Genomic DNA, 27,670 nt, shown 5'->3' on the forward strand with positions numbered 1-27,670 from the left:
ATGGCGTTACTCATACTCATATCTTATTATGGACCTGGTATGTTGATATTTTTGTGGTCTATAATACTGTTATATATAATGAGCATCTAATAATATTGAACAAATTAAACTTATACTATAATGGGTTGAAATTTACTTTTGAAATTGATAAAAATAGGGCAATAAATTACTTAGATGTTAGTATCAAAATTAATAATAAAAATAATAATTTCATAACTTAAGTATATAGGAAACCCACAACCAATAAAATCACAATACAGTATTCAAATCGTCCATGGTCACACAAAATTAATACATACAAACATGGTTATAAGAGCAATACACAGAGTGTATTAAACAAATAAATAGATATAAAACAAATTGCTATATATAATGGTTATAGTGAATCTTTAGTTAATATTATTTACAAAAAGCAAAAAAAAATTAACAATAATGCATGTTTAATACCAATAAAAGACAAACAAAAAATTGACAATGTGTATTTAAAATATGTATATACTGATAATATTGTTGAAAATATAATGGTTTATGATAAAAATAAATTTAAGCTTGTATAACAGACAAATAACCATATAATAAAACATTTAAAAACAATAAATATACTGATTCACAAGGTTTATACAATTTGTGTAGCATTTATAAAATAAAATGTAATGACTGTGACCAAATTTATATAGGAAAAACTACTAGATGTTTCAAAAATAGATTTTCTGAACAGTTTAGGTATTATAAAAATTGAAAACTGGGTTTCTCTAATGTTTCTGACCATCTTATTAATTATAAACATTCAATATCTGATATTCAAACAAACTTGAAAATATTAGTAATCAAAGAATATAATATGAATGCAAATAATATAGTTTAGATATTTTAGAGATATTATATATATATAAATATAAAAGTAGATTTAATTTGATCAATCTACAAATTATGAGGATAACACGATTGTTAAAGCTGCTAGATGGCAGCACTTTTTCACATTGTTAATTACAAGGCCCGGCTGATAATTTTGCACATATATATGCGTAGCATGGGAATGAAATAAAAAATAAATAATGTACAATAGCTTAGCTACAAAATGCAGTAAATATTTTTCAGTATAATCCCTGTTTACAGTGATAAACTTTTCTGGACGTGTGACAAGTTTTTGCATTCTGTCACTGAAAAATTCTGGCAGTCTTTCTCGGATCCAAGTGGTCACAGCTTCCTTCACCTCATCGGTAGTGGTGTAATGATTTCCTTTGAGATCCCTCTTTTGATAAGGGAAGAAGTGGAAGTTGCATGGAGCCAAATCTGGCGAGTATGTCAGATGCGGAATAGGCTCAAACTTTAGCTTGCGGAGAGCCATGAGAGAGTTTGTGTGGTATACTCATCGTGCACAGATTTTATGGTAACCCAGTCGCTCGATAATATGGCCAACCCATTCTTTATATATGCCTAACTGAATAGCGATAAGCTATTACCCAGCTAATTCCAATCTCTATAAATCACCCAGCAATAGCGATGCATTGCTGGGTGATTTGCTGGTCACTTTGAAGCAAATTGTCCACCTTTTGATGTTTCTTGTCAGTCACAGAAACTGGTCATCCACTGCGAGGTGCGTCCTCAATTGTCGCTTTACCAGCTTCACATTCGCGAAATTTCAATGTCACCTATTCACATTACTCCTGTCAACAGTTTTACTATCATAAACCGCTATTAAACGATGAAAAATATTTGTAGGATTCACATTTTCTGCTGTTAAAAATTCAATAACTGCACGCTGTTTTAACCGTATTGACAGATTGACCTTACTAAACTCCATTTTAACTGCTTCTGAAAACAAACCGGTAAACAGATTTCAACGAATTATCGCAGGTTTGTGGAGAGGGATTTTAGCTATCATGTGCTGCCACGCCCAACTTGATAGTGCCATTTGTCTCCGTGCAGCATACTAGTCTGCAAAATTTATCAGTCAAGCCTCGTATAATTCAATCTATTTCAAATCTGTACAGTAATGTAACATTGGCTAGCCAGAGCAAAAATATATTTATTCTATTTTAACCTATTTATTTATTATTTAATTAATTTTTATCAATTGACGTCATGTTTCTATATTTTTGATTTTAGATGTAAAAAATTTTTATTTCAATTGTTAACTTTAAATTATTGATTTTTATAACTTATATTTTTAAAAAATGTAACAAAGTTTTTATTATACTTTATAAGAAAGAGAAAAAAAATGTTATTATTCTTGATAATGTATTTTTATGTGTAACATGTAATTTGAGATGAAAAATTAAAAAAAAAATGGATTAAAACTGAGGATGTGAGAAATTCATGGAATTGTTTTTGTATATATGATAAAATAATGTAATTATCATCCTACTTTATTTATTGTTCTATACTTGGGTTGATCAAGTTCTTTAAATTTATATACTAGTACAGAGGAATATGATTCTTAAAAGAATTGACTAGAAAAATCAGTATTTACCTTAATATAAATTCATGAGTATAATTTCAAATAATTAATCACATTTTTTTTTCTTTTAATAATGTGATATATATTTTAATGTAACTTATTGTTTTGTGCTAATTAAAATAAAAAAAAATTTATTTATGTAATCCTTCTCTCATAGTACATCAACCAATGAGCATTCCTGTTCCAATTAAGCTTCTCTTTTCATTCACTCTCCCCATACCTTACTCATTCTTCACTCTGGTCTGTCCATATTTATCTTCTCTGGTTTCCTTTATTCCTATGCCTCCAGATCTTATTTTTTCCTTTTCTCTTAGTGGCATTACTTAATTTTTTTTAATGCTATTCTTGTTTTCATTTCAACTTCAATTTTTTTTTGTGGGGTGATTAATTCACACGTAAGCTTAAAGCTTATTCAATGGAAATTTTTTAGCATATGAAAAATGCCATGCCTGTTTGGGATTCGAACCCAAATCCTCCAGATGAAAGACTGAGGTCATTCTGCCATGGAGATTGATGTTAATATAATATTACTTATCAGATTCGAAAATCCAAAAATATAGATTATTTGCAATAATTCTACTTATGGTGTCTGAAGTAGTATTGATAATGGTAGTTGTAATATTGGTATGGTGAAGAAGATACTGTTCAGTGACAGGATTCATAGATAGTAAGAAGCCAATTCTTATCCAGCAATCCATTCCGACCTGCTTGTCAACCTAGCTTTCTAAATTTTAGTGAGTAATACCTATACTACTTTATTTGTTAAATTCTTTCTTCATTCTTTAAGGAGTATCTAAATATATGTAGACATTCATTAGCTATTCCCATTACTATAGCTTTCCTAACAATTATTTTTCACTTCATATATTGTCACAGTGTTTACTTATTTTGAAATCATCTGTTAACTATCGTGTACTTCATCTTCTAAAAGTATACTGTATCATCTGGGAACCTTATATAATTCATTTTACTTCTTCCTAAACTGTTCCTTCATTTTCTAAAAAACGCTTCTCTTATAGGTGAAACCATTCTGTTTGTAGTATATTTTATTCTCATAACTGTTTTTGATAGGTACAATTCCTTAATTAATCTAATTTCACCTTTTAATGTTTACATTAACATTAAGCAGTCAAACAACGTATCAAATGGTCAAATGTTTTTTCCAGTTAATAAATAAAACAAACTTATTCCTCTTTTTTTATACTTTGGGTGCCAACAGTTTTTATTAGCCAGTTTGCATTCTCTTCCTTTCCTGAAGCCATCTTGTCCTTTAACCATTTGCTCCATTAATTCTATTCAGTCTTTGGTGCAGATTTCACAGAAGAATTATTACAGAATGTGAAATTAATTTTCTTGTAAGCCTGATGCTTTACTATATCATGCTTGTGTTTTTTTTTTTTGAATAATTTTTTAAATCTTTTGGGCACATCCACTATTGTAAACTGTATTACACAGATTCATTGTATTCTTTTCGTAATAAGTCTAGTAATTGATATTTGCAGCTTATCTAGTCTTACAACTTTAGATATTCTTCATATTTTTTCTTGTATAACTGAGGATTTTAGGATTGCTGCTCCTACATAGTTCCTTCAATAATACTGACACAATTTTACTGATAATTTCTTTAGTGTGTGTACTTCTATCATATTACTATTTTTAATTCTATGTACATTAGTTCACATTTTTCTTAATAAATCTAAAGCATCCATTTACAAGCAATTTCTCCTTTACTTTATGTGTTTACTTAATGTATTGTTCTGTTTTCTAGAGTGTCTTACTTTCTATACATTTCCTATTCTTGAATTTATTTTTGTCTTTCATTTTTTCAGTCATTTCTTTGATAACTCTTGACTTATTCTTCTTTCATTAATGAAGCCAATTGTTCATTTTGTTTTTTTTATGGCATCTTTTATATTTAGCCAAAATTAATTTTGTATTACTGTCAATCTGCATTTCTTCTCTTCAGTGCATGAGGTACAGGTGGCATAATGAATCTTGATGCTTGGTGCCATGGAAGTGATAGCTGCAATTTGAAGCATAGTACTATCCTTTTAGCATAACATTTGCTTCATTATCTAAGTTAAGCGGGCCTTCATAAGATGTAGTGTGGTGTTAGTTTTGGATCACAGAACACTTATTTTTGAAATTTTAATCATCTCATTGTATAGCTAATATTTTGAATATTATTACATTTAAAAATTTTATTTTCAATTATGTATATATATGTTATGTAAATATTTAATTGGCTCACTGAAAAATTTGTAATTAATATCTAACCATTTTTGGAAAAAGAGAAGAAAGTTATACATTTTTGAAAATTGTAAATGTGATAAGAATTACACAAGTGCTTATGTGAAGCTGGGAACTGTACAATAGTAGGCCTTACGCATAAAATTGTATAACATGGCATTTGAAATTAAGTGCTGGTGTTCCATTTTATTTTCAAACATATATCCAAAAGTTATTGCAAGATAATGATTAAATACTCTAAATAATGTAATTGGAAATTAAAATCTTAATTCAAAAGAATGAATACCATCCACATCGCAAGAAATATTAGAATTTCTGAGGTTATTGTTATTAGAATAATAACAATAACCTCAGAAATTAGATCAGATCAGATTAGTACAGTGTACTAATCTTTTAAAGAAACAACAAACGATTCCATAGTATTGACAGTGTTTTCTTGTTAGATATACATCCAGCTTCTGTTTCCTTAACTTTATCACAATATGTGTTCCAGTTTTTTCATTTATATTGACCTACTTATCTTTACATAGCCTTTGAACAGCTTTGATATCAAAAGTTACATTATGACTTTATACATATCCTTTAACTTCTGAAGGAACAGAAATCTACCTACCCGAGCAGGTAAAAGTTACTTCAATCCACAACTCAACAACAAAATGAAAACAAAGGAACCCCAGTGGAGACCCTACATCCCTTCTGAAATTTTTTCTTTAGTAAGGAAAATCATAAATTCCTCCACTATTAACCGTTTGGCCTGGTTTCTCCAATTCTGAATACCCAAAGTCGAGACGACAGATCACCACAGTGCGCTTCTCATCGTACTTTGAACACTCATAAAGCACGTAAAAGGCATCATCTAGTACCCCACATTGCGGGCACAAACCCGAATCGCGGGTTAGGGAAAATCCTGGAGGCACCCCTCGAACATATAATATCAGGGAAGAGATCATGCGTATCATTTGCGTCTTCTGTCTCATCCCAGCTTGCTTACCATAATTCATATCCATGTTGCTCGATCTCGAATCTTTTCAGAAGTCAACTCACCCAACTTCCTAGCAACATATCTTTCCTGCCTCTCTGTCGCAAGAATATCGATTGGTTTCATACCTGCAATCAACAAGATCGCCTCTCGTGAAATCGTTCGGTAACCACCCGTTACCGTCAGCAACATAAGTCGTTGAGCCTTCAGTAGAATGTTCCGATAACTTTAACATTTCAGCCTATCCGCCCAAACAGGTGCTGCATATAGCATTATAGCCTCGCACACGCCTTTGTACAGGAGTCCTAAAATTAAGACTCCAATCAGGATTGACCACACGTCGAGTACCAAAGAAACACTACAGGTCTTTCCGCGACTTATTGAAGTTGCTTCTTAAATTGTAACTTCTCATTGAGATACACTCCTAGGTACTTCTGAGCCTGAACTTATAAAGTTATAAGTTTGCCTGCCATTGAGACTCGGGCTTACAGCCAAACTGCCCTTAAGGAGCACCACCACGGTCTTCTCTGGGCTGAATGTCATCTTGCGTTGATGACCCCACAGCTCTAGTATCCTGCACGTACGAGTAGCTCTGAGCTCTAACGTCCTTCGACCAGCAGGAGCCCGTCTTTAGCATAACGACCACTGTAACCTCAGCCACAAACTCAACCCATAACAGAGGAGACCCAACACACTGCCTTGGAGACAATCTTTGAGAGCGTTTTTTCACCCTCATGGTTGCCCTTGCAGAGCAAAACATCTAGGTGACTGAAATAGCTTTGCAGTTTGCTATCAGTACATCCTCTTTTCTGCATTTGGTAAATAGCAGAAGGCCACCATAGGTTATTAAAATCACCAGGAATATTCCGCCGCACTGGTCGATACCATACTCATCATCACACGGGACTATGGTGTCCTCAGTACCTTTTCCGGGACGAAACCTGTATTAGTTCTGCACCAACAACCCACACGAAGGCAGCCTCACATTTATACGAAGATACGAAACTTTTTCAAAGGTAGGAATGGAGTGGATGGTCACTCCGTTCCTAGCCCTGTTGAGCTTTACCGGAAATTATCTTCAAAGCCTCTGCAAAAGTCATCTTTCAGCCTTGAATTTGTTCCAGTCAGGATGCCACCGATGCGAATACCACATGTGACATTACCATCCGTGTACTACTACCTAAGTAACTCATAAAAACAAAACATCTCATCAAGACTGATTTGACAATATCCGAAGGAACTGACCTACTACTTGAGAGTAAGTTCAATACGCAACAATAAACTATAATAAAACAAAACAGGGCAAACCCAGGTAAATCGTAGATCCTCTCAGCAATTCTCTCCTATGCCAAATAAACAAGAAAGTTTTCCTCGATCTTCCATTCAGCCTGGTTTCTCCAATTCACACGAAGATCCAACGTCGACCCGAGAAATAGTTTCCGTGCGCATTAATTTATATTTATTGCATTCATGTACCACGTGGAAGGCGCTCCCCAGATTGCGGACACATACCAGGCCGAATCGCTCCAGTCTGTCCCTGAAGGTATCATGCCCAGAAAGAAATTGCGTCACACCTGTTCGGGTTTACCCAAGAGGCGCCTCGCAAATCAACACCATCTGGAAAGAGATTGTGCGTATAATGTCCACTCTTCGGCTCGTCCCATCTAGCCTGCCATAAGGCATTGCTAAGTTGTTTAATTTCCCTAACTTCAACTGAAGTCAACTCTTCTTACCTCTTAGCAACGTAACGCAGTTGCTTCTTAGACGCAATCAGGTCTATCAGTTTCATGCCTGCAATCACCAAAATCGCCTCCAGTAAAGTAGTGCGGTACCTCCCGTTACTATTAAAAGTATAAGGCGTTACAAGTATAAGCCCTCATTAATATATCCCGATAGCTTTTGAATTTTAACCTATCCGCCCAAACTGGCGCCGCATATAACGTAATTGGCTCGCAGACGCCCATATACAGGATACTCATGGTCTTAAAATTAAAACCCCAATCGGGATTGACCGCAAATCGAATACCAAAGAAGGTACTGCAGGCTTTCTCCGCGACGTATTGAAGATTCTTTTTAAATTACAGTTTCTCATCAAGAAGCACCCCGAGATACTTCTGAACCTGAACATACTTAATACATTGGCCTGACATCAAAACACAGGCTTGACACCTCACCGCCAAACGGCTTTTGAGGAGCATAATCGTGGTCTTCGGGCTGAACGTCATCTTGTGTTGATGCCCCACAGCTCAAGTATCCTGCATGCTTGTGTGGCTCGGACCTCAACCTTCCTCCGCGAACATCCTTCGATCAGCAGGACCCCATCGTCAGCATAAGCCACGATGCAACACCGGCTGGGCAATCTCATTTTTATTATCCACAGGATAATAAAATTCCACCAACCACAACAAGGGATCCAACATTCTACCGTAAGGACAACCCTTGGACTGGGCCTTACACCTCATGGACACCCTCACGAAGTAGCACATCTCGGTGACTGAAGTAACTATGCAATACATCAATTCACTTACAGTATACTCTGGTTTCTGAAGTTGATTAATGGCAGAGGGCCGCCACCATAGATTGTTGAAGGCTCTAGAAATCTCCAGGAAAACACCGAAGACATATTCCGGAAGACGCAGTACTCGTTACTTTAAGCACTGCATCCTCCGTATTTTTTCCGGGTCGAAACCCGTATTGATTTCCCATACAAAGACAGAATCTTTTCGAACACCTTACCAAAAACCGACAGTTACGTCAGGGCCTGTAAGTCGAGCATACAGTGGGATCCTTGTCCATCACCCTTGTGCAATAATTTTATAATCCCCTTCTTCCAACACACCGGAAAGTATCCCCAAGTAATAAGCGATTGAAAACTTGAAAACACCCCACCTATACATTACTCCCCACGGGTCTTTGCTTTCCTGCTCTTTCACAAAGGAACGTCATGAATCCCATTTTTCTGAACGAACTTTATGAAAGTAATAATATCTTCGTTCCCTTTTTCCCCTACGCCGGACCAGCAATTAAACATAGAATAGCGTAGGGAGTGTCCTTTCTATTATAACAGCCCTTGCCACCTGTCGGCAGTATGGCCGGTCGGATCTTTATTTTATATTATATTAGCAAACCATTAGAGTACCCCATTTCCTGTGCAGTTTTTTAACAGTCTTCCTATATGAGGCTATCCAGTTGTCACTATACAAAAAACTACCACAAGGGGTCCCCAATCCCTCATCAAGAACGGCCCACCTCGGCGAACCGTCCTCTCCAGATCGAGGCTGCCCTCTCTAACTAATCAAACGCATGGTTACACACGATCGAGGTCCCAACCGTCACGGGATTTTGTCTCCAGTGTTCTAGTACCTAGCTTCTCCACATTTCCCCAGGCCTACCTACTGGAAAGGATATAACCCATAATCCTCTCTGGAGTAAGCCAGGTCAAACTCAGCTCCTGTCGAACACCGTCCCACCTACAACAGTAGTATATGGTGTGCTTCGGTGTATCTTGTGACTCGCAATATCTACAAGCAGAGGTAGCGTGTTTACCAAACCAGCACAGATACCCCTCAAACACCCCATGCCCGGTTAGCAACTGGGAGTGGTAAAGCTAACAAGAGTATCCAGTAACATGGTCAAACTGGTGATGAGTGCACGGAAGTGGATGGACATCATTTCCAAACTTGGGTAAGTACATATTATACATAATACCCTTATGGACATATGTATAACTATATAATATACTTAAGTACATATACATGATTACCTTCTGTAATTATGTAAATGTTTGGCAATAAGTTATTTGTAGACTAAACTAATTGATGGGGGTCTCTTTTACGTTGAACATTCTGTATTTCTTGACAATTAAGAGTACTTAATTTTTAAGTACTTAAAAATTGATTTACCTGCAGGTCAGAAAAATCTAAAAGTTAAAACTACCTTCGAATCTCTCTGAGTGCCAAACTATGCTGATATTTGTTTTTACATTAAAAGTTATTTTAAATTTGTTGTATCTTTTCCCTTATTGACTTATTCTCTTAATGACAAAACTTGGATAATCAATTAATTTTTTTCTTTTAATCTTTATTTGTCTTTAACTTAATAAATTGAAATAAATTAATTTACTGATGATAATAGGGAGAAAATTCATTGTTTGTTACTATGTAATATAAAAGCGCCTTGCAATATTAATTTCGTTCGTAATTAGTTTGATCAATATGTCTGTCGTCGAATTAGTTATGAATTAATTAAACAAGCTTAAACGGAATTTTAAACTATTATTTTCTCATTAGTTGAGAGAAAAGGTAGTTTTGAAAAATACTAGAAGTATTAATATACAAAATATTTTAACCGGTTTACATTTAACTTTGTAACCGACGGGAAATAAATCTTATCGAGATAAAATACAAATTCAAAACTTTCAAACGTTATTAACTTTAAAATGAAATTTTTCTTACTAAAATAAAAATATTTTTATAATATTTAAATATGGTGTTATCTGAAAACGTTCTGTCGGTAGTAAGAATTACCAGTATATTTGGTTTGGCACCCTTTAGAACGGCTAATCAGTGGTTTGAAGCCAATACAAATATCATTTCGGTAATACTACAATTTTTTTATACATGCATTTTATCTATTCCTTGCGGTTATCAATGCATCCAAACATTTTTACTCTCGTTGGCCGATCGGAAAGTAGGATTTTCAGAATCAGTAAGTTTGCTTGAAGTATCATTTTTAAGCGCAAATGTACTTATCGCTTGGATTTCATCGCTTTTTTATTATAAAGAATTATTAATAATAATATCAGCATTTCATAAAATTGAAACATTATTTGTATCGCTAGATATAAATACGACTCACAATCGGGAAGATTTAATAAAAATTATACAATTTATATGTCTAATTTCAATCGTGTTAATAAATTACATTTTGGAATATTTTGAAAACGGTCATAACTGGGGATATTTATTTACGTTGCCTATAACTTTAGCGTTTCTTTATCAGTTTATAAATTTAATTCTTTACGTAAATTTTTGTTTTATTAATCTAAATAAATATTTAAGTAAATATACGAATAATATGATTTCTGATTATAATTTAGATTTTAAATCGGCACATGATTCTAATTATTTTGGTTTGTACACAAAATGGAGATTGACAAATTATTCTCACCAAATTATAAAAGTGAAATCTAATAATACTGATTTAAAAACAAATAACAATTACATAAATCCAAATAACATAAAAATTGCAAGAGAAATACACAGATTTTTGGTTGAACTAAGTAAGCAAGTTAATAGTTACTTTTCAGTACAGATTATTTTTTGTACAATTAGTAAAATTATATCCATTACATTTGTACTGTTCTATTTATTATCGTCATCAAAATTAGAAGAACTTACTTTAGATCGTCTTTATTACTGGATACCGCATTTGAATAAAGCACTTCTATGTTTAACTAATTTCTTACAACTTGTTCTAATAACATTCGTCTGCGTATCGACCGCTGAAGAAGTAAGTATTATTTATTTTTATAAGTAATCATTAATAATATTAATTGAGTGTTTAATAAATTCGTGCGGAAATAAAGAAGACGGAATATTTTTAAAAAAATCTTCTTTTGTTTCTCAACCTAATTTTCTTTCAAATCTGTACACTTAGTCCGATGACGCTCTAGTTTTTTTAATCTCACCCTTATAGTACGATTTATCATAAGTCTTCATAATATGTAGTCGATTAAGCAATCGCTTCATCATTCCGTGTAACTTCTTTTCCAGGAAGCCACTTTTTCATATTTTAGAAACTGGTAGTCCAAAAGCGCTAAGTCTGCTGAGTAGAGGGGATGCGTAAGAATTTCTTGGTGTAACTGTAACTCAACGATTTTGTTGTCGCATTCATCGAAGAGTGAGCCGATTCGTTGTCTCGTAGAAAAAAAAACTTTCTTTTTGATCAAATATAGTCATTTTTTAATAATTTTCTCGTTTAGATGTTCCAGCAAAAATGCATAATACTACTCAGCGGTTTTAATTTTACCCTTCTCTACCAGGGAGCATCCCAAGCAGTGGCGGCTCGCGTATAGGCACTGTGGAAGTGCAGAACCGCCTATTTCCACGTGATATTATCGATAACATTTAATATAATGAGTCCTTTTTTCTTTAATTCTTTCTTTATACTTGTACAGTTTATGAAGATACAAAAATCTTTGTACGGAACTCTGCACTTCAAATTTCCAGCGGTGTGGTGTTTGGCTATTGTACGCAATCGCACATAGGAAAGCTGCATTCGAGTCTACGAGGGACCGAGAGACTGTTGCCCCCGCAATGCCGACCCTGGCGTGCTGGTGGAAGGTAGTTTTTTTTTTTACTCCGCGTGTATATGGAACGTTCCTTGCACGTTTCCCATTTCTAGTTTAGTCGGTTGAAGGAATATGAGACCGGTATAGGTTTTTTTTTCAGTAGCGATCAGAAGATGGCGGAAAGCAAGGGCTCTTTGATTGCCAAATCTGTCCAAAAACACGTTGGAAGGGCGAAAGAGAAGAAATTAGTAAACACTAATTACGTATTTGTTTCTGTGTACATAGAAATTTAAATTAAGCACCATTGGATATAGTGTTTTAAGCGAACATTTTATTATGTTACCTAATAATACTAAAAAATATCTATTGACATTTTATTATTTATTCTGTTAAACCGTATTCTTGAATGTGATAAAGTGTAGAATTTGATTATTATCCTGCTTCCAGCTATTCTATTTGATTATTTTTTCGATTCTTTTATTTTATAGAAAACATTAACCATGGCCTTGAAAAAGACCAGAAAAACATTTTCTGGAGCAACACTCCCATTAATTTTAGCTACGAGCCGCCACTGCAGTGATCTCTGACTTTTCCACAGTAATGAGCTTTTCCCCATTCTTTAATTTGGGATCAAATTTTAGTGTCATAGTTTCCTACTTTCGGCGTGAATTTAATCAAAATCTTGTTCTCCAGTTACATCAGGATCACCTTTACACATTAACAATTTATTTTTTCATTCTATACGTTTAATTTAGTTTATTTTTATTATTATTTCGGTCACTTAACTCGTTATTAGTTATTTATTTTGTTAAATGTTTAGCTGTATCGAGTTTCCTGTATAACATCGGTTCTTTCGGTATGAATGCTATCAAGTCGGCGTGTAGCGATTTGTGTTGGAAAAGTATTAGTGATGTAAGTAGTAATTTTAGGCTTTTAATATATTAGCTGATTCGACTATCGTCTCCTAGGTAAAAACTAATGCCACCAAATGATTGGCTGGAACTAAATAAAATGAAACGGCGCATGCGCAGACGTAAGTATAAGAGTAGGGATAAAACCACGTTTTAAAGCGATGCAGTAGTGGTGTTCTGATTTTGTATTTTGAACACTGATCTCTATATAAATTTTCATCAACTGTCCGTAAATTTCTGCTCGTGTTGCGAAAATTTCAGATGACTGAGGATGATATGTATGAATGTGAATGAAATGCCTGAGATGTGTGGTTAATTGAAACCCAGCCACCAAAGAACACCGGTATCCACGATCTAGTATTCAAATCCTAATAAAAGTAATTACTAGGATTTGAACCTTAGAACTATCGACTTCGAAATCAGCTGATTTACGATGAGTTCACCACTAGACCAACCCGGTGGGTAGGTTATAATAATCTAACCAAATCTTCGCTCGTTTCGCTCGCTGACCTCTACTAATCTACAGTAATGTTTTGATTATTTAAATAATAAATTCAGTAATTACGTATAGGAGGCGATATAACATACATACAGTTTAACACGTGTGTAGCTTTTTGTTAATATAACAAAAAGCATCTGCATTGAGTTGATTTAATTTCTAATCAAAGAAGGAGTTGTAGATTATTTTCACCCACTGCAATCGTTTGAGAAAAAATCCGATCTTTTAATGAAAAATCATTTTTATTTTAATGAAAATTATTTTGGTTGGTTTACACACATCACTTAGCGAGTTTGATGTAGTTGTTTGTTGAATAGAAATAGTTTAAATTATTAACTAATAACACAAACCTGCAAAATTTGGATTGTGGAATGTTTTTTAACTTTTGATAATTGATTCCTATGTATTTTTTAGCGCTGAATCCAAATATAACCTTCATTTTTTCCATCATGTCAATATTTTCGCAAATTTCAAAATTTGTAAAAAGTTGAAAATTTACAAAAATGTTTTAATATAAAATAAACACAATACGATTTTTTAAAAAATTAATATATTGTATTCACTTTTTAGGCTTATACTATGCATTCTTATAGTTAAACAGTTAAGTGGTCTGAAGATGACGTAACAGTGGGAGAGCTTGGCCGACAGGTATGATAAGATTTAACAGGATGTAACATTTTTATTGGCAGCACGCGACTCGTGCACCGTGCAACTACTGTCAGTGCTGTTTCATCCTTCAGCAAGCGTAAATTGAGTTTTTTCCCCGTCCTCCGTGATCAAATACGTTTTTGTCGGTGGAAAATATATTTTCAAACCATAAAGCAAACTTTCCGTTTTCAAATGACTTCAAGAGGCTGAAAAAAATTCTGTAGATCCTTTTTGTTGAGTTAATGGTGGAAAGAAAAAATACATTTTTTTAATTTAAAAACAAGTTTCGTACGACAAGTGTACCTCACGTTTTTTGAAGTGAAAATAGGAGATAAAGACAAAAACTTGGGCACCCCACTATTTTGCTACAAATGTATTGAACGACCAAGACGGTGGTCAAAGGGTGAATAAGAAGCGTTCATATTTGGAGTTCCAATGGTGTGGCGAGAGCCAAGAAATTACACCAATGATTGTTACTTTTGTTCGATTGGTGTTCACGGTTTGAAGAATAAAAAAGAACTATCCAAAATGCAATCCGCTTTACGCCAGATTCCTCATAGTCCAGAGTTAGCATTGCCAATTCCACCAGAAAATCTACCTGAAATAGACGGTTCCACAAGTGATTTAAATGAAGATAACATCGAGGAGTACGAACCCGGAGATAGCTGTGCACCAGAGCTTTATTCGGAGTCTGAACTAAACGATTTGGTTCGAGACTTATATCTTATCAAAGAAAATTCAGAATTGCTTGACTCGAGGCTTAAAGAGAAGAACTTGCTAGAAGCTGGCACCTCATTTTTCTGGTTCAGGTTCACAGAAAAATATTTTTTTCCATATTTTTCGGAAGAAGGAGAGTTAGTCTTCTGGACTGATGTACGTGGAATTTTGACTCCATTTAACATTCCGTACGATTGGAGACTGTTCATAGATTCGTCCAGAAGAAGTCTCAAAGGTTAACTTTCTTCTCAGTGGGAATACGTATCCGTCAATACCCGTCGGACATTCTGTTCATTTAAAAGAGGGTTACGATAATTTGAAATTCGTTCTCGATAAAATTAAATACGACAATCATAAGTGGATTACGTTCGGCGATCTCAAAATAATATCGATACTCCTAGAACAGCAAAGAGAATACATACACTTTCCTTGTTTTTTGTGTGAATGGGATAGCAGAGACAGAGAAAATCATTGCATAAGGAAGAGTAGCCAAAAAGAGCTTCATTAGAACCTGGAACCAAAAATGTACTCTGAAAAGCTCTAATAAATTTGAATAAAATTCTCCTTCCACCTCTCCATACCAAGTTAGGCTTGATGAAGCAGTTTTTAAACCCTTACCAAAAGAAGATAAATGTTTTAAATACATCTGTAACAAATTTCCCGTCTTATCAACCGCCAAACTAAAAGAGGGTGCCTTTACCGTTCCTGACATAGAAAACTTCTCAATGATGGTAATTTTGAGAAACAAATGGAAGTTGCAGAAAAAGAAGTCTGGGGAGCCCTTAAAGAAGTAGTAACCAAGTTTCTGGGCAATAAGAAGGATCCTAACTTCAAATCAATCGTTGAGAACATGCTGCATAAATAAAAATTTATTTCATGAGCTTGAAGAGTGTTCCATGAGCTTGAAGGTTCATTTCCTAAATTCACATGTGGACTATTTTCCTGAAAATCATGGTGCCATTAATGAAGAGATGGGTGAGAAATTTCATCAGGACATGAAAGAAATGGAAAGGAGGTATCAAGGAAAATGGACTACTAGGACTTGAACGCTGGAACTCTTGACTTCCAAATCAGCTGATTTGGGAAGATGCGTTCACAACCAGAAAAATGGACTACTACGATGATGGCAGACTACTGCTGGTTGTTACACTGAGATGAACCCTATAGAGAACATAGAAGGAAAAGCGTGAAGCAGAGTATAAACCAAAGATACTTCCAAAGAAACGAGTACGTCCAAAGAAACTTCGACACAGAATAAAACTGTAATCTAAGTATTTTACATACCTCATCATTAAGGGTGAGTGAAGAGGGGTGTGGTTTCCAAAGGCATGACATACCTCATAAAAATGAATTAAATAAACAAAAATAAATTAATTTAAAAATGCAATAAAATAAAAATTAGGCTTATTTTGTGGCAATTTTCATTAGAAATTAAGGTGTCAATGACCACCCGCCCACCTCTTCAAACAATTATTTGTAGCTATAAGAGTGCATAGTATAAGCCAAAAAAGTGAATATTATATTAATTTTTTATAAAAATTTTTATATCTATTTTATTGTATTACATTTTTGCAAGTTTTCAACGATTTATGAAAAAGTTGCGAAAATTCCTGACGTGATGGGAAAAAATCAAGGTTATTTTCAGATTCAGCGCTAACAAATACGTAAGAATCAATTATCAAAAACTAAAAGACATAACCATCACAGGCTTGTGTAATTAATTTATAGTCTAAACCAAAAAACAAGCAGATATTATTTCATAGATTGTATACATAGTTCAGCTTGACAGACATCACATCATGTATAATTTGATCTTCATAAACTGTTACTACGTAACTAATACCTAACTGTTCCAAATCCGTACATCATGATCAGTCAGTTAAATAGAAATGAATGTGAATGAAGTATGCTAAGATTCGGAATGGGTAATACAAATGATTCTAAAAACAAATCTTTTTGAAATATTAAATGCACTGGTGACTGGAGGGACATTAAGCCGGCTGCTGAACCATTAGACAGTCAGGCTCGCAAGTGTGTAAGAGCTCCACAAGTACGTATTGTACCACTTAAATTATAATTTCACCTGGTTGCAAACAGATGCGGCCTGCTGAAACTGGTGTGTATAAAACCAAATAAAAATGAATCCATACTCATGTTGGCATTAAGATTACCAGTAAAAGTATTCAGTTTCTCCTCATTATCCAACATTAATGAATACCTATTGAATGTTAAAAAAAAAAAAATTGGTATTGTGTGCACATTTTATAATTAGTCATCGACAGAAGTTAGTTTATAACATATATGTTCTGGCGATAATGCATCTTGTACAGATTGTTTGTTGTTTAACAGGTACAGTTGTTGTCCCTATCATGTAAACCACACGCTTAGTCATGAAACATTTAAATGAAATGACAATCTTCTGAAGCTGTAGTACTAGATAATTGTATAGCATTGAGTATTTCTCCTTTAGTATTTGAATGTCTTACAAACCACTGTTGACTGGCCAGTTTTGGTTTCACCATACTTCTTTCTCTTAAATGTCTCTCTGTATCTTCAAAGATACATTGTTATTTGTTATTTAAAGATACATTGTTATTTACTTTTTCATAAATTAATAGCATTTCCATCAACTCCCAATTCTATTAATTAACTCTCAATATTCGAATTTGTGTTAACTATTCTTTAAATTATTATCGTAAAAGTAACAAATATATGTTGACATACATTAAGAAAACTTACTCATTGATCAGCTGTTACTGATAGAACTTGTGAGATAAAAAATTTCTCAGATAATTTTATTTGTTTTAAAAGATAGAGTAGGTGTTTGTTTATTCTTTCATCATAAAGAAGATTCTATTTCTGTTAAAAATTATAAAGTTTTCTTACCTCATATTGTTCTATTTTATTTTGAATCTCTGAAAACTTGTATTTATTTTCTACTGACTTTATTTAAAACAGTTTTCTTAAAATGACTCATAAATTCCCTTTCATTTTTTGTTATAATTGTTTGTTTATTGAAAATTAACAAAGTTAGTTTATGGTAAACCTTAAAAAAAAGAGTTATTTTACTCTCTTTTTTGGCCATTAGGATTTTTGTAAACTATTAAAAATACATTTTTGGAATGTTTTTTAATCAATTTTTTATGCCAAGAATTTCAATATGGTTTCATTTTACCCTTGAAGGAGAAAAAGGGTGAAATGTTTGGTTAGTTGTAACTAATAAAACTATATCAGGGAACTGTTTACAAGAAATTTCAACATATATTGATGTCTCGTATATTAAACAAAGAACTGTTAAAAGGGAATGTTCCCTGTAACTACATTATGTTATAAGATCAAATATTTTTTTTATTAAAAAGTAGGATTTATTTCAGTCATGGCTGAAATTATTACTTCCCTTGCAACTTTTATTAAAATCTGATCAACTGTTATTGAATGATGAACAAAGAATTAATGACAGTATTTAATTTATGTTTATTGAAAAGCAAAGAAAAGTGGTTTCCAAAATAGACAGTACTGCCAATCCTTGAATGCAGATGAAGATTTAGTTTTACAATAATAACATGCTTATACACTAAAACAGTTGTTGATGAATGATAATGAATTTTTGTACATGTGAAAAAATGCCATGCATGACAAGGATTTAAATCTGGAACCTTCAGATATAAAACATGCACAGATTATTACTTAATAGTTATAGACAAAATCTCAAACAATAGCTATGAAATAAAATTATTAACCTATGGATTGAAAATGACTTAATATAATCAATAGAATTTTTTTTTTAATTGTGTGATTAAATCACCTGTTATTTAGGTAAATATGAAATACTCTATAACATTTATAATAAAATAAATCAATATCAATTACAGAAATTAAAAGGAACTACTTCAATTATTATATTAGGTGTAACCTTTATTTTCTAATGCCACTGAATTTTTAAGTGACAATTAAACTGTCACTTTGAAAAACAAACTGTAATTTGTAACAACAGACAATTAAAAGTATTATTCATAAAAATAAAAATTGTACATTAGCTTAAGTACTATAATACAACAGATATAAAAGAAGATTTATAATAAGAATTAAAAATAATTTCAAGTCTAGTTAATATCAACAACCTTCTGGTGCCATATCTAGTAAATTACATGTAAAAATTATGTCGATATCTGATGACTTATATACTGCGATGCGCCCAACTTATTTTTTATCTAAAGCAGTTGGACTCGCTCCATTTCAGCTTTCTCCATCCGGATCATCTTATAAACACATAATAATCTGTATAATTTATTTAATATTTTTAGTTACTTTAGCTGGAGATAGTACAATCGATATTTTACATTCGTTTTATAATAATGATCAATTACCAAAATTTGAAAGATTAGTTTTAACTTTACAAATTGTCTCTGTTATTGCCACAAATGTAGTGTCGTGGTATAAATTATTATTTCATCATAAAATAATGATAAATACATTTAATAAAATATCAGATTTAGGAATACAAATAGAAATCTTAGGTTGCATAATTCCTTATAAAAAATTTATTCATTTTCAAAAAATAGTTATACCATTTATTCTAGGTTATGCATTATTAAATTTTTCACAAAATATATACATGGGTGAAAATGCACCAGGTATTTTTGTTGTTGTAGTAGGAAATGCGACGATGTTATGTGAATTTTTATGTAGTTTGTTATTATTAAGAAAATATTTTAAACTAATTAATATGAAATTAATTAAATATGGAAATTTTCGTGAAGATGGCTATTCATTTAATTATAAGATAAATAATAAAAAGATACAAAATCACTTACCGGCATCCATAGATGATACAGTTATGAGCTTGAATTATTTTCAACCTATTAAACAAATATCAGAAGTACATAGAAATTTATGTAATTTCTGTAGAGATATTAATGATTTTTATTCATTACCAGTTTTATTAAGTATATCTCACAATATAATGAACTTAACAAGTATCTGTTATTTTGTATCGGCATTTATGATTGATCCACCAACTTCACTCACCATCTATCTTGTTATTAGTTTATCGACTGTCTTATCAATTGGTATAATGTCATTTATTCAACTTGGTGTAACTGCTCATGTTTGTTCAACTACAAGAAGAGAGGTATGATATACTCTAATCACACTCATTTTTTTATTTATTATTTTTATCTACGTACAAGTATATATATTTATTTACAAAGAATGGTTTTAATTATCTTTTTAATTTAATTTATCTTCTGTATTGAATATATTTTATATTGAATAGAACTATGTTATGGGTAGCAGGTTCAACTATTCATCTTCTGGTAAGATTAAAAAATCTTATCACTCATTCATCAATAATATCAAACGAATCAATTTAGTGCTTTGTAAAATGGAGAATTTCTGTGTTTATTCTGTTGGTTGGGGAAATTTTTTTTTCTTATTTCAATATAAAAGTAAAACAAGGATTTTATATTTTAAAAGAAGTTTGTATTATTGTATGTGCAAATTTTGCCATTTTTGAGGTAAAATCATAATCCTATCACTATAGAATACTGCAATTTCTAAAAAAAAAAACCTGTGGTAAGTGATTTCCAAAGCAATCTTTTGAAACCAACTTTGTTCTGCTAAGAGATTTTTGTTGAGACCGAAACAAATGCTAGTCTGATGGTGCAAGATCAGGCTATACAGTGGATGCTTAAAAACTTCCCGTCCAATTTCTCTTAATTTTCAATGGATTACTGTATATGTAGGGTCTGATATTGTCATGATGGAAAATTACACCTTTCCTATTAATCAATTTTGGTCGCTTTATCTTGATCGCTTGGCATGATCTTTCCATTTGTTGAAAGTAAAGGTTAGAATCAATCATTTGACATTTCATTTAAATTAAAAAAAATATATATCAAATTTCTTCTTTATTTTCACTCATTTTCAGGAAGCAATAACGTTTAAATAAATAAAATATGTAATCATGTCATTTCTAAAAGTACTCAGTGGTATGTCACCTTTCAGTAGCATGCAAGTGTTGACAGATTTGTTTATTATTACAATAATTTTGCGATCCTAAAGTTATCTACCGGGAGAATACAAAGAAACATTTTCCCTAACCCAATCTAAGGGCTTTGTTAGATTAATATTTCTGGAGATAGAATCCCTCTGCTAGAATACCTGTTGATGCTTGATGTTTTGACTATATAAATTCTGTGGTCTCATTTTGGCATTTTCCATCCTTTAATAATAATAATTTAATTCCATTATTAATAATTTTACTTCTATTTTGATTCTATTTCAACAATATTTTAATCTACAGTCAAAAAATATAAAATTATCATTATAATTATAATTGTGAATTCTCATTAATTAAAACTAAGATTTTATTTAATCCTCATCCAATTTCCAACACAAATATTTCAATTAATACTGAACCAATTTTTATCAATCAAACTTGATTGTCTTTGGATTAATGTAATCTTTTTCATTTTTGTTTAAAGTTCAATTCAAATTTTTTTTTCAAATTTCATAACATGATGAAGAAAATTAAAAGTTATAAAATTCAAAATTGGGGATTTCTGATTCAACAATAAGAATTAAATTTTGTACTTTACTATCATCATTGTTATAGTTTATTTTTGGTACACCATTAGCTATTACAACATCAAAAAAGGGAATTTTTCCATAATTGTAGTAATTAATGTTTTCCCTAGTCATAGCTATCTATATATGACAAATTTAATTTTAAATAAAATAATTTTATCTTAATATTTTTACTACTCCTCAAGCTTTTCCCAGTCAGTTAGATCCCAGCCATCAAGTAAGTTAGGTGGATCTCCACGTATTATCCTAGAAAGTTCAATTCTAAGCATATTTTTGGCAATATTATCAGCCAAAGGATTTCTCTGCTCCAATCATACAAGTTACAATGATGAGATTTTATATCTTTAAATCTGTAAAAGTAAATCTTGTTTTTTATTATGGATATGTTTCTTTTTAATGTGAAAAAGCATCAATACAGAATACTACATAAATTTTCTATTTTATTTTTATTGTACATTTAAAAAAAATCTAAATTGTACTTTTTTTTAGAGAACCAATCTCCATTTAAAAAGCAGATACAGCTGCTGGTTTTGGTGTTATGATTACCCCTGCTAAATGCTAATTATAGTTCAAGATATACTGTTAGCCAACTGCAAAGGTGCCTTATTAGATCCTTAACTGTACTTAGGTGCAGGCACTTGAAGTTATTTTTAGTGTATATACTGCTAAGAAATACGAATGTTATGTACACCTTTTTTGAAATTTAGGACATTATGAAAAATTTGTTGCTGATTTCAATAATAGAGTTACATTTCAATTTATTAATCAACAGAAATTCATCATAAATTTCTATTAAAAAATATATTACAAATGAAATATTTTAACTGTTTTTTGCAGGCTAGTTTTACTGGCGTTCTAGTACATGGGCTTTTAAACAGTGATGAACATACTGGATTAAAACATGACGTGAGTACATTCAACTTAATTTTGTGATTCTTATGTGCAATCTTGTGTGTACAGTTTCATTCAGTCATTAATGATATTTAATTTAGGGATATACTCATTACAATTAATTTTGCAATGACTTCATAGACTATATTATAAAGCCAACTTCAGTTCTGTATCACATGTGGAATACATATACAATGTAATGCTAATTATCTGAATTGACCTTTGCAAGGCTGAATCTGAATAATAAAAAATCTGGGTAACTGGAAAATTAAAAAAGATTTATTATATATACTGGATATATCACTCTAATATGTAATGGGTATCACACTTAATAAAAAGATGAAAATATAAAAAATAAATGTATTTTAGTAAAATTAGAAAGATACTCAAAACATATGTATAAATGAATGTAATAAAAACAAAATAAAGAAATACATTACAAAAAATTCAGTGCGTGGATATTTGCTAATAAAAGAACCAAAATTTATAAAAATTACCTAAAAAATAAAAATTTGTTGTCCTGCTGTTTTATAAAAGTCATTTAAAAATATTGTTTAAAAATTACAAAGAATATAGAAGAGAAATTGAACTATGTTACTGTCTGTTATAAAAATACTATTTCTTAAAACAATACAAAGATAAAAAAAGTTTAAATAATAAAAGTAAGTAAGTAAGTTTAATATAATAAAACTTAGTGACAGTTAATAATCAAACCATATGTTTAATTAAAACCATTATTTCTTTTTAAAAAACTCTGCAATCTCTGCTTGCTTTAATGCTGATCTTAGTTTATGAGATGCAAAATCAGGTAATCATTTGAAACAAAGAATCTGTGCAGAATCACATTCCTTTTTCACTCCCACCAGTCCTTAGTGATAGACAAACATTCATGAGCTTTTTCGTGTGACGGCCATTTACCACATGGAAACATTATTTGTTTGGTTATTCTATCTCTTTTTTGAAAAAAAGTGTTGTTTAATTTTCAATTAAATATATAAATAAGCATTTTATTTGGTTTCAATTTAAAATTTTAGATTATAGATATACATAAATGAACAAAATTAAACAAAATTTTTATGTACACAAAAAGTAACATTTGAGATACCTGTTAAATTATTTCCTCTATTTAAATAAATGTCATTTGTTAAATTAAAAATTTTAAATGTCATTTGTTAAATTAAAAATTTTAAATGTCATTTGTTAAATTAAAAATTTTAAACCAGGCCCATAACTGAGAATAGATAACAATATCTACTCCAGTAGATAATGCTTCTCTCCATCTCAACTGAAACCGAATTATTCAGGCAAAAAGAAATTGTTGAAATAAATAAAGTGGTAATGTAAATAATTATAATGTATAATGTATTATAATTATAATGTAAATAATTTTAATGAAAATGACTTGGAGAATCATCTTCCCACTGCTTCTCTGTCTACCTCTTTTCCTTTTCTTACAAAAAGGTTCCTGAAACGTAACTTGTTTTGTTCTCATAATTTGTATGAATGTCTTCAGCAACTTTCAAGTTTGTGAACCATAGGTGAGACACACATTTATTTTTCTGTGCACTGTTTCATTTATTTGGTTGTGTTTCATGTTGAATTTAAGGGAGCAATATTTTCTCCAAGCAGCTGTTGTCCTTTTTTGGATCTCTTTTCCTGTTTTCTTCTCAAAGCTCACCAGTTGTCATAGATAGATAACTTTATTTGCCTGATGTAGTTTCTTTCCTAGTAGCTTCATTCTTTTTTAATTACATTTGTTAGAAGTACAATCTTTGTTTCAATAATTATTAAACTGGTTGGCTGACATTGTTTTTCCAGTTCATTCAACATTTCTTCTAACATTTTCTGTAGATGAAGCTAATAGTATCAGATCATCTACAAACCTTAGATTTATTAATCTTCTACCGATAATACTTATTCCAAATTTTCTTCTGTCCTTTTCAGTTTTTAAATATTTCTTCCAAAACTGCATTAAACAAAGCTCGTCACTGTTTTACTCATTTTTCTTTTTTAAAATATGAACCAATATGGTCTATCACTATTCTGGCCTTGTTTGATGAATACGTCTTTATTAAGTGTAGGTATTTAGGAAGCACGTCTTGGGAGATTAATGTTCTGTGTAAGAGTTGATGGTTTATGGAATCAAAAGCTTTATGATAATCAGTGAGTGGTAGTATACCTATATTTGAAATTCTATTGAATTTTCAATAATCTGATTAATAAGCTGAATGTGATTTATCGTAGAGAAAACAAAACAAAATCCTGCTTGCCCCAGTGGTTAATGTTTTTCTAATTCATTTTGAATTTTCTTTATAATAATTTTCATAAATTTCATGCTTATGGCAAAGATAAGTGTTATTGGCCTGTCTTTAATTAAATCTTGACTATCTCCTTTTTATAGACAGAAAGATTTTCAATAATAAAACACTAAAAATAATGTTTTTAATATTTTACAGCTTGAAATATTTTCTCAACAAATATTACATCAAAGAATTACATTTACAGCTGCTGGCTTTTTTGTTTTGGATTTTACATTAATTAATGCGGTAAGTTCATTCAGTTAAAATTATATAGTACAAAAACGACCAATTCATTTTGTTTTTAAAGTAGTTTTTAAGGCAAATACCAGAAGAATTTCTTTGTTCACAGTAATATCTTAATATTTTCCTTTTACGTGGAGTCAAACCTTTTTTTTACACACCAACAGTAGTCACTCATCTTTGTTTGATCCCAGCAGCCTTGATATCAGGGGTAATTGGATTCAGCATCTTTAAAATATTTAAAAAAATTTGTCCACCCAGAGAATTTTCATACTGTAAATATCAGTTTTCCTGTTAACCTTGAAGAGTTTCAATAAAAATGAGATATCCGTCATTATTATTAAAACATTAAAAAATCTTCACCTGTTTGTTTTGTAATAACTAATATACATCTTAGAATGTTTTTTCTGCAAATGCCATATTCTATATTGTATATTCAGAAGTATCAAGTAAGCATCTTAAAGCCAAACCACAATAGACTAAACAGAATTGCGACATGTAACATTTTATGAATGAAACAAAAAAATGAAAACATAAACTAAATTTTGTATTTACATTAGCCAACGTTTATATATTTACCATATTTTTTTTACAATAGATGATCAAATGAGTACCCTGCGCAGCCATGGATTTTTGTGATGGGTTGATCTTACAGACCTTCACCTGATGCAAAAAAATTGTCAATGCCGTCTATTTCTTGTTGAATGTTCACCTTTAGTTCATCAATAATGTTGGGATTTAATTCTTAAATTCTATCCTTCAAACGGCCCCAAAGGGAAAAATTGCAACTGGACAAATCTGGGAGTCAGTGGAGATCACCACCCTCTCTGATAGTTCTTTCTTCTGTAAAAGCTGCATGAGGCGTGCTAGTGAATTGTTGATTGCTACATATTGCTTTGTCTTGTTGAAGAAGTCGTATGATTTTTCATGATCTGTTAACTGAGAATAGATTTCTTTCAAAATTGTACGGTATACCTCTGAATTGACAGTCCAGTCAAAAAATATTGACCACATTTTTCATCCTGAAGTAAACTCTTGTGAGGAATTTGGTCTCTGATTCTTATTGTGTGAATTAACGCGCCCAGGTAAATGAAAAGTTGCCTCATCTGACATGAAATACGACATCAGGCTACCTGTTTATTAATGGTTTTGAGGAGCCAAATGCAATAATTAACATGTTTTGATTTGTCTATTCTGAAATTGTTATACGATAAGGTTTCAAATTTAAATCAAAAGAAAATTATGTCAAAATGTGTATTTTACACCACTTTATAGTAATAACTTAAATATAATTTTTTGGGGTGGTAAGTATTCTTTTTTCCATATTGTCTCTGGCCTCTGGAGTCCTAATGAAAGATAGCCTATTTCTTTTTGTGTTTGAAACGATATAGTTGTACGCTATTTTTTTACTTGTACGCTGAATCATGTATGTTACTCTTTGATGGGATACTGGTGTTTGGAAATTTAAATAAATATTTAATATGTTTCTTGAAAGGATCTAGAACGTACACTAGCACTCGTATCTCAATCGAATAATACATTTTAGAAAAAACCCAACTGCAAAGAATGAAACTATATTACACCAAAGTATGAAAGTTTACAAATGACAATTTAGAAGAAAGTAGAGCAGGCTTGGTTTGGTTTTAAGTAGCTCACCTGATACAACGTTTTTACTTCGAATTCCAATTTCTGGCTGCTGTCTAGCTGCCAAATCTGCACAAATAATACTTTATTAGTAATATATCTTGACTTTGTTTACATCTGAAGAAATTTAAATAATTAATGATATATAATTTAATAATAATTATTGTTTTACAGCCATCCTTTTCAATAGGCTCTTAAAAATTTATCTTTGTCTTTCAAAATTATTTTAAATAACTAACGATAGTAAAAACATTATTTTTAATAATTAAAATTATTCTTTAATTAATATAAGTTTGAAATAAATTAACACAGTTTTCTAGCTGAACACAGGTTTTTAACAGCATAACAACAAGAAGTAGCAGTTTCATGAACACTTGCAGCAGTCACATCAAGTAACAAGCCTTTTTCTATCAAGCTTTCAAATAATTAAATGAAAGCTAATTAAAATCAGTCTACCTGTTAGATTAACAATAGCATAAAGTAGACTATAGCCAGTGTATAGGTTATAATATTGCCTACAATATTCTAATAAACAATATTTAGACATCTGGGCAATCAATAGCAGGACCAGACTTGTAAAGTAAAATAAATTATACCAAATATTAACAACATTAGTAAAAAAATACTTCATGCTAGAGGATACAAAGCCAATGGCTCAAATCAGTGTTTAATAAATAGATCTGTGTAAACCACAAAAATTAACCAATGCTGTTGCAGTTTCTATGTATTTTATTAGTATTTATTAACAAACATTTTCATTATTAAAAATAGAAGTCATCTCCTTTTATTAAAAAGAAAAACAGTAGAAACTTCTTTATCTGTTTTGTAAAACAGTAATTATTTGTATGTTACAGGTTATTGGAGCAGTAACTACTTATCTTGTAATACTGATTCAGTTCCAGTTATCAACATAATTTAAGTATTAACAGAAAAATATTATTTATATAAAATATTGTTAGCATAAAGTAGGATTTATATAAAGATTAAAAGGAGAGTTAATTTATTGTAATCAAATGGTTATTTATTGAATTACCATGTTTATTTAATGTATGACAGACAACTGTCACTATCTACAGCATTTATTATTATTATTTATCTCCCACCATATATAGAATGTCTTACTACTTATTTTTTAATCTTTTAACAACTTTATTTAGACTAATATTTCTTTAAAATATAATTGGCAATAATAGTAATAATAACAGACAGATAACATCAATGAAGAGATATTTTCTCTCCAGGTCTGAAAA

General features: G+C 31.3%; 1 protein-coding gene across 1 annotated transcript; it reads left to right on the forward strand.

Annotated features, from left to right (window-relative positions):
- On the forward strand, nt 1–27,334 carry LOC142317907 (putative gustatory receptor 28b). Its single transcript, XM_075354446.1, has 5 exons — nt 1–37; nt 10,789–11,201; nt 22,183–22,251; nt 24,693–24,782; nt 27,275–27,334. The coding sequence occupies exons 1-5, from the start codon at nt 1–3 to the stop codon at nt 27,332–27,334; spliced, it is 669 nt and encodes a 222-aa protein (XP_075210561.1).
- Nucleotides 27,335–27,670: the final 336 nt, after the last annotated feature.

Source organism: Lycorma delicatula, chromosome 1, assembly GCF_047948215.1.
Source record: "Lycorma delicatula isolate Av1 chromosome 1, ASM4794821v1, whole genome shotgun sequence".
Lineage (NCBI taxonomy): Eukaryota > Metazoa > Arthropoda > Insecta > Hemiptera > Fulgoridae > Lycorma > Lycorma delicatula.